Below are 15,500 nucleotides of genomic sequence, written 5' to 3'. Positions count from 1 at the left end.
TTGTTAATTTTATCTTTAATCTTATAAGGAGTGTGCTGGCATCATCATTTTGACTTTGCAGCGTTGTTCGTTAAATTTTTCGATTTCATTTGAGATTAGTTGTTGGCTATTTATGTTAACGTTTGTTTTCAGGATAACACTTGTGTGCAAACATTGTAAATTAAATAATCTAGATTTTCGAATTTGAGATTTTTACTTGCGACATACATATAGAAACTAAATGGCAAGTTTTGCATTCGTGCAAAATTTCGAACTTAAGATTTTAATCAAACATGATATTACGATGGTAGAGAAGTCGAAAAAAGTGGGTCCCGCGATTTCGTCCGTACAGCCTTAACCATTGGGTCGTTTGGTTCAAATTTGAAAGTAAAGATTTTGAGCAGATTAGCGTTAGGTTTGTTTTTTAATTTTTTTAAGATCAAAAAACTAACAGTGAACCCCATACAATTTTTTTGGTCAAAATACGAAAATTCGAATTTTCTTAAAAACAAACCGATAGATTTTTTTTTTTAATTTTCTCAGCTAACATTTTGAATAAATAGTAAAAAATAGTTTTTCTTTTAAATTACTTTAGATGTGTTAAATGGAACCAACTCCCATCTCACCTGATCATTGATCAAATCCAGTACATGAGCGCATTATTTTGACAACATTTTAATTAAATTCCTATCCTTTATCCAAATTAATGCATTTGGTACACATTTATCTATTTTTATCACTATAACTATTTTAAATACCAACGATGGCCGTCTAGCGCCACTGCATCGGATTAACGAATATGATATATCTTAATACCTTTGTATATATGATTTTAAAATATTATTCTTTAGGAATAAGGTTGTTTCACACATATTTAACTTGCCTTCGCCTATATAAAAGAATAAATAATTGTTCAAGTTAAAGAAACGGGCCAGAAAGAGTATATGTATTTTCTATTAGAATCACTTTTTCAGCGTATACACATTATACCTAACCTAAGTATATAGGTATTACGTACAACCTCTACAACATTCCTTCATTATCATAATAAACATGTCTTTATCTATCTATCTGCATAAAGCTGAGAACGCCAATGAACTGTTCTTTATCCATTTTAGAAACCTAACTAACTACACAACCAATTGGCGATCGCTTTACAATTTAAACATACATTTCTTATCTTCAGATACTTATTTTCCATCCTGGTTCTTCTAATATGAAAATAAAATAAAGGTATCCAAAGGAAAAGACTTTGAACGAACTAGTTGAATACACAAACAATTGTTTTCGTTAAGTATGCCTACAAGTATTTTTCATTTCCGGGATGAAATGCCTAGGATGAGTTGTGTCTTGGGATGAATCGCGCGGATTTTTTGACAAATCAAATGTCGTTTATATCTTTGAAGACAAACTTATTTTAAGGTATATTTTTAAATCTTATATAGGTACTTTTTTAAACATATTCTTTGCATAAAGGAGCAAGTTCGTGCGACCCAGTCGTGCATTTTATTTTTCTCATTTTTTTGATTTTTTTTGCATCCTAAATTTTTAATTACAGACCTGAAAAATATTAAAAAATCAACAAAACTTTTTTTTTAAAGACCTGTATTCCTTATTTTAATCACATTTAAACGAATCTGTTTTTAAATATGGGTTTTTGGGTTTTTAAATGTGAAGAAACTTCCAACTTTCCAACATTTAAATACCTGTATAAATAATGTTTCAATATTTGGTTCAAATTTCATGTGTCCAACTTTCTACTCAAAATAGTTCTATTTAAACATTTTCAAAGTTCCTGAAAAATCTAAAAAAAACTGCGAAATCTTTCCTTTTAAAACAGAAACATTAAAAATCCGTTCATGATAAAGACCACTCGTTATAAAAATAGGTTATATTTAATATCGCTAAATTTTCACTAATCCCCCCCTCAGTACAACATTCTACTCGTACTCGTAACTTATGGTCATCGTATTAATCTCTTAGTTATGTACTCGTACTAACAACAAATAACGTTTTATATGACAGAAAGGTGGATTAAATGTTTAACTTACTCCGAATATTGAACAACTAGACTATTAGATTAAAAATAATAAAGAAAAAAGTACAAATAACTTACCAGCCTCCATGTTAGAATCATATACATCTTCTGTGGTGCGTGTTTTTGGAGAGACAAATTCTTCGTCTATTTCAAATGTTGGCGTAAAAATTTTAACTACTTCTGTTTCCATGTGCTTTTTCATTAAGTTGATGTCCTTAAAGAAAAAAAAGTCAATATTTCTATAAGAATGTATGGAATTGAGACTTCTATTTAAATCAAGCCTGGGGTGAAATCGGCTAAGGTGATTATTAATATAAATGACAATCAAAATAATCGAATTTGATCTATGTAAGGTGATAGTCACATTGATACCAAAAAAGCTGTCACAACAAAAATGTGATAGTCATTTTCCTACAAACATGTCGTTTCTGAATAGAGTTACCAGACGCTTACAAAAAACGAATGGACAATTTTTCAGTTACCTTTTTTTGGGTACATTCTTGTGGCCGACAAAGCTTGCAACACAAGATATGTAAGAATGTTATTTAAATACAGCCAATTTGATATTTTTATTTAGATATTTTATAGGAATCATTTCAAATTATCACCACGGCAGAAATGAATTTTGACAATTATAATCTGAAATTGTTCAATCAAATTGAATTGAGTTGAATCTTCTCACACAGACAGAATAAAAATGGTAGTCAAATTTGACTATCAACAAAAAGATATCAATTATCACCTTAGCCGATTCCACCCCTGAATTTATTTCTCAAGGGTTTACAAATTATATGAAGTTTGAAGTAAGACTTGTGTTTTTAATAGAAACTATTAAAACTAATTTCAATTATTGACTAAGTATGTTTGGACGTAGTAAGTTCGTTTTTCCGATGGCGTTTTATATATTTAAATTTAAGACAGTCCATATATGTACATATATACATATTAATATTAGAAAACTAATACATATTTTGGATTATATACGGTAACATAAGACTTCCTATTAACTATTAAGTTTTCAACGAATTTAATTTGTCTAAAAATTGTACCATTTTTGAATTGTTGATATTTTAACTTCTCTTTAGCAGTTATTGTAATCGGTGCTATTTGTAGGATTGAAAGTGTACGTTTACTTTCGTATGTTCAAAATAAAAATTTTGTCTCCAGCTAAGATATTGACTAAAAGTAATTAGTTTTGTTGAATTTATCTGAAGTCTATATCTCCCCTTAAGACATGAAATGCCGAATGTTCGAAAAACTGAAAAACTCAGTGTGCGAAGGATCAATAACTTATGTATATGTAAAGTTGCATTTTTAACAAAACTTACCGTTTCGGAAATCAATCTATCACAAATTGATCTTGAAAACTCGTTGCGCCAGACCCGAACAATTTCACGAGCTTGTTTAAAAAAATTCGGGTGTATCTGTAGTAATCCGCCAAAAATTCTAGAAAGATCTCTTAAATTGAATATGTAGTGAAACTTTGAAGGAGTTGGTGGAAGTTCCGTAATAGTTATCTATAGAAAGATATAAAAGTAAAATTAAAATTTAAGACATAATGAAGACAAAAGTAAATTATTTGTTGTTTGTATTTGAAGTGTTCAAGCAGGAGAAAAACTTTTTAAAATATTGGTCACAACGAATTGTTAGTCTAAAATTAAGTTAAATTACATTAACATTTTTAAAGTAACATTGTTTATTTAGTGTCGCCACAGCTCGGGAAGAACCAGGGCTTACTGTGTATGAGTAATTCAACGAACGCAAAGGACCTGCACACATTGTACAATGGGGAATAAAAAACCGCGTGGAATTTAATGCTTCGAAAACCCAATGCTGTCTTGTATCGTTAAAGCTAGATATACCACCCTTGCCATTATCAATAGATGGCACTTGCATCGAGGAGACTGAACATCTCGATATTCTCGGTATGTGTATTACTAACCACCTTTTGTGGAATGATCACATACGCGATGTCGCCAAAAATGCCGCAAGAGGTTTTCTCCCCCTCTGATCTGGCTGTTATTTACAAGACTTATATACGTCCAAAGGTTGAGTATAACTCCCATATCTGGGCTGGTGCTCCTGCCACATACTAAAACCGCTTGGACAGTATTGAACGTAGAGCATTTAGATTGATTGGTGATAATACCATCGTATAATCATTTACGTCGCTTGAACATCGTCATAAAGTTTCCTGTATCGTAAAATAGCCATCTACACGAGTAGGCTTATGCCAAATTCGAACTGCTAATTTAAAAAAGTACTTTGCATGATCTAAATGTCTCATGTAAGAGACAGATTTTTAAGAGGTATTACCCTTAAAAAAATGTTTCTTTAAGTTTCAAAGTCCTACTTACTAACTATCAAGCATATAAATTACTTACACTAATTAATGGTTTTATGTCGAGAAATTTGTTTTGTGCTATATTTGAAAAAATATTTTCAATTATAAGCGCAAGTTTAAAATAAACTTGTTACATTTTCAAAAATAAGTAAATGCTTTACTACAAAAAACCAATCAAAGGATTGATATTGAAAAACTCCTAGTCGATGTCAACCACAATCACATTTCATGAATACATTAATTGAATGTAATTTTAAAATTTTTAGTAATTGTTTTACCTTAAACAATGATAACGTTATTTCAACGATGGTATCAGCAATTTTATACATATTTTCCGGAAATTTATTTTGAACCAGATGACCTTTGAATATTGACGAGTAGATTAGCTTTAAGGAATCTTCGTTTGGAAAAGCCAAGTTAAAAACGGAAAACATTGAAATAAATCGAGGATCAACTTCGTTTCGTCCACCACCTGGATATCCCATAGCTGCATAAAATGTGAGGTCTTTAAATTTTTTCCAATTTAAATCCTTTCCGCGATCGAACATTCCACCAAATTCAAAGAGCAGTTTAAGAAGTGCAATAGGTTGTTGTGTGCCATACCTAAAATAAAATATTTTAAGAAAGTTAAATGATTTATGCAATAAGTGACAACATTTATTAAAATCAAGACTTAAGCTTTACATTTGGGGCATAAAGTGATACGTGAAAAATACCGTAGTAAGAGTTTGAAGTAAGCCCGTTTTTGCATTAGTTTCACTATTATTAGGTCATGAAGAAATTGAAATCATTCTAATGGAGACATTGCATTTGAAGAAGCTGAATACGATGTTTATGAGGATCATCCCAAGGAAGCAAATTAAGAGCAAAGCGAATGAAATATTGTTGAATGCTTTCTGTGATAGGGAGTCCATACTTGAAAAGCATATTTGATATGAGAACGAACATGACAATTGTACACAAAAAAAGAGTAACAAGGGATCATTGAACTCCTTTGACCAGCGTTTTATAAAACCAAGCATTTAACTTGCCTTATTGGCAATACAATTAATGTGATGGTAAATTCTAAGTTGGAAGAAATGTGAAGACGCGACAGAGTTTCTGCAGTGATATACAAATACCGATTCCTTTTGTTTAGGAAAAGTTATTGTCTAGTATTTGAAAGGGTTGAGGGCAAGGCTATTTCCCCCACACCGAAATGTAAAACGACAATGTCGGCTGCTTGTAAAAGAATACGATTCTGGGTGGACTTTACTGGGAGACATGACGATACGTCTTTAATAGACAGGAGGAACAGAAAAGGACCAAGATGGCTTCCCTGTGGAACACCAAATTAATCCACAAAAGATTCTGAATTAAAATTTCTAAATTTTACCTCATAGGATCTGTTTTCAAGGTATAATTTAATGCAAGCTAAGAAAAATTGTGGAAAACCCAGAGATTTAAGTTGAAATAAAATAATTCCGTGGCTAAATTGGTCAAAAGCTTATGAAAAGTCAGTGCATGCACATTCAACTTTAATATGTACATAATTGTACGAGAATTGTGAGGAGTTTTGTAAAGGTTAACCTTTCTTTTGCGAAACTCTGTTACTTTTCGAAAATAAGATGTTTTGCTAAAAAAATCTGTGCTCTCACAAACATCTTATTCAAACAGTTGAGGAATGTTGGCAATGTCCACTTTATTACCTTTCTTGAAAATGTATGGGATATTATATATTTGCCTATTTTAAGAAAAGTTTAAATGTGAATGAAAGGGGTTTAACTAAAGCATTTCTTCACCTTAGCCACAGTTAATAAATTTATATTTATTATCTGTGCCTTAGCCATCAGGGATATGACTTCAGCAAGTTTCAGAAAAGGAGTGAAGATTTTAAAAATATACCTTATCAACTACTTTAGGATTATTAACAAATGACTCATGGAAATTGGTTGCGAAAGCGTTACAGATACCAACATTTGTATCTAATTATTTGCCTTAAGCTTACAAGTTTCAAAGAGGTGTCCACATCAGTAACAAAACTTGCGTATAATTAATAGAGCTCCAAATAAAAAGAGAAGTTGATTGGAAGCAGAGTTTTGAGGTAAGTTTTTGATGCGTTATTTCTTTTGTTATACGCAGTGAACTTAATTCCATCGTGGGTGGCTAAAGTTTGTATTTCTTGATTTCTTCAAAGAAAGATTTTTTTCCAAACAATTGTTAAGCATTTTATAAAAATTTCAAACAGCTTAGAAAATGCTAATGTACTGGCAATCAGCTCTTCTGAAATCGAAATCAAAATTACTTATTAAGAAAATGTACAAAAGGGGTGATAATTAGTAATTTCTGATCTAGATGCTAGAATAAGGGTACCAATAGCTTTAGAAGAAAATATTAAATCGAGAAATCGAATTTATGAGTTTTTAAAGCAGCTTGTTTGCTGTAAGTCAGTAAGAAGGTTTTGGTCGAGAAAAAATAGTTCCAATTGTGAAGAGGAGAGGGAGGCTTCAAAGCAGGATTCGTCTTCAGATGAAATTCAGTCAGTGTGGGGTAAATTAATACCACCTAAAAAAAATATTGGTGTCAGAGCAGGACAAATTGATAATAAAGCCTAATGCCAAGGGAGTTCGCTATAAACAGACTCTAAACTTCTCAAAGAAATGTAAACGTTTAGAATTAAAATAGTCTAAGTCTGTACCATCATCTTTACACAAACCAGTTCAATTGCTATGAGAACAACTCTACCTTAATCCTTTGCATTACCAACATGACGATGAAAAACTTCGAATTCTTCACTGAAAAATTCTAGATCGGACAAGTTGAAACTAAGCCAAGTTTCTGTCAAAACGAAAACGTCGTGTGGAAATGATTGAAAGAGAAGGAAGTACCCCTACGTTTTGATATAAAAGGGCATGGCTCTTAAGTTTCTTGACTGGGTTTTAAATAAAACACCCTATTTTTGACTATGGGTAAATGCTTTGAGAAAAGTCTCGAAGAACGTGGGATTCGTTGCTACTTTTAAAGAGGAAACAAAGCCATTTGGCTTACTGACCTTAGTAAACTTAATAGATGAGCTGATATTAAATGAGAAATTATATCTTCTGGGGTTGTAACTGGGTCGCGACGGGATGCACAAACTATTTTTGGTTTCGAGACAGCTTTAATAGGAATGGAATTGCTTATTATTGTTCTAGTATCGGGGTCGGTTTTGAAAGCTGAGTTTAAGTCCAATATTTGGAGGTATATAAGGGGTTTGGATGGGATCTGTAGTTATTGAGGTGATATTGACATTTGTTCGTTTTGAAAGGGGGTAGTATTTTTAGCAAGCACTAATTTCTTTTGGCTTCTTTTCTTAGACTTTTTTGTTTGTTTGTTCACTTTTTCAGTGAAATTTAACCCACTAGAGATATTTGAATACTATGAATTTAAAAAATATAGAGCCTATATAACAACACAGCTAATGCTTAGAACCAGTGCAACCACTTTTCATTATAGAATTTTAAAATATTTACTTCTAGGTTTACAAAAAGGAAACAAATTTGAACTCACTCATCAACTTTTGGCATGTTCATATCATCAATGAAACAAGCAACCTGTTTTCCGATTGGAGGGCCATAAGTGTCTTTTGTTCGTTTTTCCACTGTTCCTTCAATTGTTCTCTGAACATCTAATGAAGTTGTTCGTGAAGAAAAATTTGCATTTAAAATAACCTGTAATTAAATTTTGTTTTTAAACGAAATGTTCTGTCTTCTGTGTCATTCAATAGGCACTTACATAAGAAGCAGTATCCAATTCCATTAAATATTTTCGTATAATTGCCGTTTTTGAAGAACCTGCACCGCCAATTAAAAGGACAGGTCTTTTTCTCTGGAAAAAACAATAAAATTCTACATATAAATAATGTTCTTTTTATGTTAAAAGGTAATTCAAACTTACAATACTCATCAGATTCAAAATTTTATTAGTTCGCATCGTATCAATCGTAGGGACTAGAATATCACTGAATTTAATACTAGGGTCATGATCATACTCCGGCACTATCCATTCCCATGCAGTCCATTTATTTGTTTCGCAATCAAAAAAATAGTCAAAAAGAGTTTGTTTTTCAGTTGGAAGTTCGCCGTCAGAAGCAGGTTTTGTTTTTGAATCCTGGATTAAAATGAACCCAGAATTCCTTTTTACAAACTCATCGAAACGCTCCCGATCATATACAACGAGACATGCACCCAACGATTCATACATGCACTATTATAAAATATATTTATGTGTTTCTATTTTTCAGTAAATAGCTTTGGCATACCTCAATAAAACCGCATTCCAACGTCTTAACATCATAATCCACGAAAGGTTCATCCTCATCCTGAATTATTTTAGGCGGTGGAAAAATTGCATCGTATACATTACAAAACTGAACAATCATATTGAGTTCAGTTTGTGGTAAAACTGTTTTCAAAGGCTTTCCCTGTTGGGTGCCATCAACTCCCTCAAATATAAACATCATGGTGGGAACAAGAATTTGGTCAAACATAGTCTTTATATAAATAAATAAAATTTAATTAATTGTTTTCTCAGCACTTTAAGCCGTTGTAAATTTTGTTTTACTTCCAGAAAATTATGCTCGGAATTTGGTCGAGTGAGTACCCATTTTTGCCAATAGGGAGCATATCGAAGATTTTTCGGATCTACATAAATCATTCCTGCACGAGATACTGTAGCTGGAGAGGCATACGACAAATTGCCAACCTTTATAATTAAACAAAATCAAATAGTCAAAGAACCAACAAAATATATCTACGCTTTCATTTATGTTGACGGAAACATTTAAATTTCAAAAATTTTAATAAAATATTAATGATAACATTATGTGTAAGATTGAAGTCAATATCTCTCTTTGTTCTAAAGATACCTAAATCAATTATCAATTTTAGTTGATTTTGTAGATTTTGGTTTTTGTAAAAAAAATGAGTTTTGAATTGGATTATTCTAAAAAAATAATTGAAAGGTTATAACAATAGCTTGCGTATGATAAAATAAGTCCGATTTCAATGTCTGTTTTTGTTCCCGAGATATTCAAGCCAATGTTTAGTAGCGTTTTTCGAAAGTTTTAGTTTTTTTACTAAAAGAATGCATTTTTTTTCAAGAACACTTTATTATGTTAACAACGGTTTTTTGTTTAGAATGAAATAGTTTTGAAGTCATGTATTTATTTATTCTCGAAATATTCGAGTCGAAATCAGTTTTTACCAATTTCATTTGTTTTTTTGTATGTTTTTATTGTTAAAAAAAAACTGTCAATTGGACTTTTTTTAAACATTTCCCAAAAAACAGTCTAGGATGCGACCTACACTGATAACTTCCCATCCCTTCTATCGATTTGTCTTGCTTCAAAGTTTGAAGGTTTTCAAGTTGGGTTAAGAATGTTGTCAGTTAAATTATTCTTAAAAATTTTAAAATTGCCAACAATATTTTTCATATAAAGAAATAGCTTAGTTTGAAAATCTGGTTTTGTTAAATAGATTTTTAGTCGAAAACAATTTTTTACCAATTTTAGTAGCATTTCTTAAATTTGTACAAATTAGATGAACCGATCATCAAGTTTTATCAAATTTGCGTACTATTTCTTGTAGATTTTAGTTTTGTATGAAAAAACGGACTGTTTGATTCTTGTTAAAAAAAAACTACTGAATATCGGAAACAATATGTTTTTGTTTTTTTTTTAGGTTTTTATTTTTTGTAAAACAAAACTGTCAATTCGATTTTTCTCAAAATCTTACCAGATATTAAAAACGTTATTTTTCGTTGCACACAATTGTTTTGGAGATAAAATCGTTTTGTATTCGTAAAATTTTTGGGGTGACAAATTTTTTTTCAGTTTTTTTGATTTATAAAAAAACCATTAATTGGCTTTTTTGGTATCACGTTACAATATATTGTATAAAATTTTATTTAAGTATCTAGCGTTTTTGTTTTTTTTTAACTGCGCTTTCAACATCTTTATGCCTTATTATCTGTATAGCAAAATGTATTTGAAGTCGATATCTTTTCTGGCTATTGAGTTATGAACGACAAAAAAACGTCCATACGGACGTACGAGCGTACGTGCACACGCTCGCGCAGACTTCTTTCTAAAAATCTTTTATTTCAACTCTAGGGACCTTGAAACGTCAAGAAATGTTAAAATTTCAAAAATTCAATTTGATAAATGTCCGATTTGTCAATAATTACAATAACTTTCTATGGGAAGTTAAAAATCTCTTAATTAAGCCGAACAAAGCGGCGCGCACCGAATTTATTGGCTGTGAAAATACTATCCACACTTGTCACAGTAGAATAAAACATTTATACCTGATAAATACTGAACTTAATCAAGCTAGGCTGGGTTTCGATTAATGCTAAAACCGCCTTTTAAACACAAAAAATGTTCGTTGTGTTGGTAATGGTGTTGGTAGTCCTAAGTCTTGTTTATATTTCAAATTTCAAATTTTTGAAGAGAGTGATCTAAGTAACTAATGTTTACTGTACTTTTAAAACGTTACGTAACAATAAAAAAAACCCTTTTGTAACACAAATTATCTACGAAAAAACATTAGTTTTATAAGAGCATTATAATTAATTAGTTTAATACCTCGAACAATAGGGCACAATAAGACTCTAATCTTATGCGTTCTCCATTCGCCAACGTTAGAAGCTTGTTATCATCCATTACAGAGTTCATGTTCTCAATCCAAAGTGCATCGACATCTCCGTCGAAACAAACATATCGTCTTTCCTGTGGAAGTAAAATGATTAATATTAGTTAGTCATCGGGGGATTTCTATAGTGAATCGAATTTAAATGCCTCTCTTCTCATCAAATACAAAGAGAATTCAAAACTTCAAAACTTTCAGTACAGTTTGGAATCAAGCAACGACAATATATTTGGCGAATTCTTCTTTCTTTCGTCTATATTATATTGGGCTATATTATATTCTGCAGCTAGTGCCCCTATTCATCATTTATTAATAGTATATATAAAATATGTTATTGATAAGAAAAAATAAATAAATATATTGTTATTGAATTGTACCTACCTATTTTCGAAAGTCTAAAACGTGGGTCGATGTCAAAGTAAATTATGTTAAAGTGGTTGACATACGCGGGACGAAATAAATCGATTCACGTTTAAACAACGATGAGAAATACTAAATAATTATTTCTGAAGCGTGTGCCGCGTAGCCCAAAATGTGCATTTTTTGGCTGGAATCGTTCCCCCAGTCGAACGAACAGTTCACAGAAGCAAAACATAAACAAAATGCTTTTGAATTATTTTAAGCTAAAAAGTCATTAAAAAATTTCAAAGCTGACCCATTTTCGAGATAATAAATTTGGAAAAAAATAATTTAAATTTTCTTAAAATCAAAAAAAAAACACGGACGTTTTTGACAATTCAAATATTATTAAGACTTGTGCAGAAAAATCTGTTAATTAGTTTTGAGAAAACTTAAAAAGAAAAATAACGCTTCAATTGAAGTTTAATACAAAACTATCATTTCGTTTTTGAGCCATTCAAATTTGTTCCCAACAAATAAAAAGAGCATCTCTAATCAGTCTTACGAAGGGCGATAATACACGATTTAAATCTTGTATCACAATAAGGAGGAATAACTCTAGAATTAAAAAGCTCTCCTCAATGGTCACTGCAGTTGAAAAGACACTTCAATATTAAAGGGTTAGAAAACAATGCTAAGGGAAGGTTTTGCAATGAATACCAAAAAACACCCCATTAATATACTTTATCTTATTCATTCGAACTTATCGCTTTATATGATTGAGAAGGGATAGGCTGTAGGGTTGGATGCACAAATAAAATGCCAAAATTTCGAAAAGAATAATCAACAATGGAAATCTATGTATATCAATCTAGAACACGAAAATATAAACATCCTACTGATCTTAACGAAACGATGTGCTCTTAAAAATGAGCAAATGATTCTTTTTGTAAGCCGAATTATTCCCAAAAATTTAAACGTTAAGTCAATTTACTTATATTTTTTGTAAGACTTCTAACAAAATATAAATTGGATTTTTGAAGAAACTTTATCAAAGTCAAGGCATACAATTTACTAGTTAGCAATTAGACTCTAACATTTAAAACCTTTCTCTACGTTTTGTTAACAAGTAAATTGATTTTTGCCTTTTATTAAAAAACGACAATCCAAACATGGCTAAAAAGTGACAATTAGTGAAAATAAACAAGCCAAATAAGCTTAAACGGACATATAAAAACCCCACTTCTCCTATAAGAATACAATTGTTACAATTTAAAGTAGCCAATCCGTGATTTTAACGTTACAAAATTGTTGTCATGAAAAGTGCATTCTCTAATTAGCCGTTCGGAATCGGCTTGAAACTGTAGGCCCCTCCTTAAAAATATTATTCGCATACTGGCCCTATTAAATTGTTAGAAGATAGCAAGATGTTCAAATCGTTTAATATGTATATGGAAAATCTTTTAAGCTTACATGGTCAATCTTTTAAGCTTAGAAAATTGCTAAAGGTGACTTTAACATTTTACTAAATCGTTAAAAATGTTGGCCAATATCTTAAGTCGAAAATCATTTCTTAAAAATTTTGGAAATGTATTATAATATAAAATATAAGGGGTTTATTTTATTTGAAAAAAAAAAAAAACTGTCTGTTCAATGTTATTCTTCATTGCATAAATGAGTGTAGACATTGTATCATTGTTTGATTTTTTATTATTTTTATTTTTAATTGAAGTCGGAAGCTGAGGTTAGACACCTTTTTGTTGAATTTTCTATTTTTGAAAGATGTCCCGCATTGTTCAAATGTTTTTTTTTTTTAAACTACCCAAAATTGGGGGTTTGGAACCCAAACATAGATTTTGACCTTGTTCCCTTTGTCCTGAATTCGTTTTTATAAAATTTGTTTTGGATTGTTCGACAACTAGAAATTTGTCTTAGATTGTACAACTAGGAACATCAAAAAATCGACTGTCGAAAAAGGGGGGCTAGGTCAAAATCTGTTTTTTTTTTTTTAAACTACCCAAATACAGATTAATCTCCAACACTCCATAAAGGCCTCGGCCTCATTTCTTCTCCGTCTGGCAAGAAACGGGGGAGACATTGTCCTGATCCAAGAGCCATGGATTGTGGGATCCGTTGTTCGAGGACTCAGGACTCCTGGGTACTACACACTGTGTGTGGCAGATAAAGGTGAACCTAGATCTCGCATTCTGGTGAAACTTAGATTTAATGTATTTTTACTCCATCATTTCAGTGACAAAGATACTACCGTAGCTAGGCTGAAAATAACCAAAGGAACTTTCTGGCTAGTGTCGGCGTATCTTGGCCCTTGATAAAGTCGTCGCTGAAGCGGAAAGGCAAAGCATCCACCCAATTATTAGGAGCGGTGTTAACGCTCATCATACTGTATGGGGTAGTACGAATATCAACGACACAGTCTCTTTTTAATTATATTTTTGGTACTAACCTCTTAGTAAGTAATGTTGGAAATGAACCAACCTTCATAACTAAAACTCGACAAGAAGTCTTAGACATAACTCTTGTCTCAGACACTATACACCATATGGTCTTGGACTGGAAAGTATCGAAAAAACATTCGTTGTCTAATCATAGATAAATCCAGTTCATTTTAAATGTGGATGATAATCCAAATCCATTGACTTTTCGAAATTATCGGAAAACTGACTGGGCTTCATACAGGAACTCATTACAGAGTTTACTAGAACCTGGACTATCTAGTCCTTCCTCTAACGCTAATGAACTTGACAACAAAGTCAATGGCCTTACCTCAGCTATGAACAGATCGCTAGAAATTGCTTGTCCACTTATACACATAAGAGGAAACCACAATGGTGGGCCTCAGAGCTTGACTCGCTCCGGAAAAAATGCAGGAATCTTTTCAACCGACCAAAGCCACAAGACTAGCCTCTCACTGGGACTCTTACAAAGAATCTCTAAGAATCTACAAGAAGGAACTAAGGAAATCTAAGCGATCTTCTTGTCGATTTTTTTGTGGCACGATAGAAAAATCTTCTGAAGCCACTAGGTTACGGAAAATTCTTTCAACTAGTCCAGCTATACCAAGCTGCTTGAAAAATGCAGACGGCTCCTGGAAAAATTCAAGTAATGAATCGCTGAAATTACTATTGAACAAACACTTTCCTGGTAGTTCTCTTACCGAAACTTGCAACAATTATATACGTTAAAGTTCAAATACAACATATCCACAAGTCTGATCACAAGGGATAAGCTGCAATGGGCTCTCAACAGTTTGAAACCATTTAAATCTGAAGGACCAGATGGAGTAATACCAGCCGAGTTACAAAAGACTTCTGACATAATTGCACCAATCCTTGAGGAAATTTGTACCAGCTGTCTTTACCTGGTCCATGTTCCCTCGGTATGGAGAGAAGTTAAGTTGTTTTTAAACCCAAAGCAGGTAAGTGCTCGCAAGATTGATTGATATCCATTTAAGGGCAAGTATCGATAAAAGACTTCTGTCTTCGTCTCAACATGCCTATTGTAAAGGTAAATTGGTGGAAACAGCGTTACACACATTAGTACAACTCAAAATCACGCATTAGCTATACACATTGGCAATCAGACCGATTTTTATACGGTGTAGCAGTATGGTGCACTGTTTTAGAGAAAGGTATAAACAGGGATAAGTTAAATAAAGTTCAACGTTCAGCTTGCCTATGTATAAGCGGACCGCTTCGCACGACCCTTACCTTACTCCTAACACCTCTTGACATATTTAGCAAACAAATAGCTATAAGTTTTGCTATTCGCCTCAAAGCTTTGTCGCAGTGGACTAACAACAACATTGGCCACTCCGTAATTCTTAAGTATTTAGAATAAATTCCAAAGCACACAGACTACACCATCCCTCCCAATCATTGTGGCGTGTTCCAGGCTTAACTTTTGGGAATAAAAGAAGATAGCCAGGCCGCTATCAAATCTCTGGACTCTGTCTCTACAAACTCTATAACAGTCTATAACTGTCGATCAAGTCTAATGGAGATGGCACAACAGTTTAATAAACACCTTTGCTGGGAACCGGGCCATAGAGATTTTCCAGGTAACTGTAAGACAGATGAACTCGCAGGAACGGTACAGTACAACCCATCCTACC

General features: G+C 32.2%; 1 protein-coding gene across 1 annotated transcript in view; it reads right to left on the bottom strand.

The window, feature by feature from the left end:
• The window catches only part of LOC129944126 (dynein axonemal heavy chain 10), a 142,765-nt gene that overhangs the window by 27,438 nt on the left and 99,827 nt on the right, over nucleotides 1–15,500 (bottom strand). Inside the window, 9 exon segments of the mRNA XM_056053321.1 lie at nucleotides 2,096–2,231; nucleotides 3,346–3,534; nucleotides 4,640–4,964; nucleotides 7,890–8,050; nucleotides 8,115–8,207; nucleotides 8,277–8,585; nucleotides 8,641–8,871; nucleotides 8,943–9,083; nucleotides 10,966–11,109. Coding sequence (XP_055909296.1) covers nucleotides 2,096–2,231; nucleotides 3,346–3,534; nucleotides 4,640–4,964; nucleotides 7,890–8,050; nucleotides 8,115–8,207; nucleotides 8,277–8,585; nucleotides 8,641–8,871; nucleotides 8,943–9,083; nucleotides 10,966–11,109 — 1,729 coding nt within the window.

The sequence above is a fragment of the Eupeodes corollae genome, chromosome 2 (genome assembly GCF_945859685.1).
Source record: "Eupeodes corollae chromosome 2, idEupCoro1.1, whole genome shotgun sequence".
Classification (NCBI taxonomy): domain Eukaryota; kingdom Metazoa; phylum Arthropoda; class Insecta; order Diptera; family Syrphidae; genus Eupeodes; species Eupeodes corollae.
This window is presented reverse-complemented; position numbering and strand designations above follow the sequence as displayed.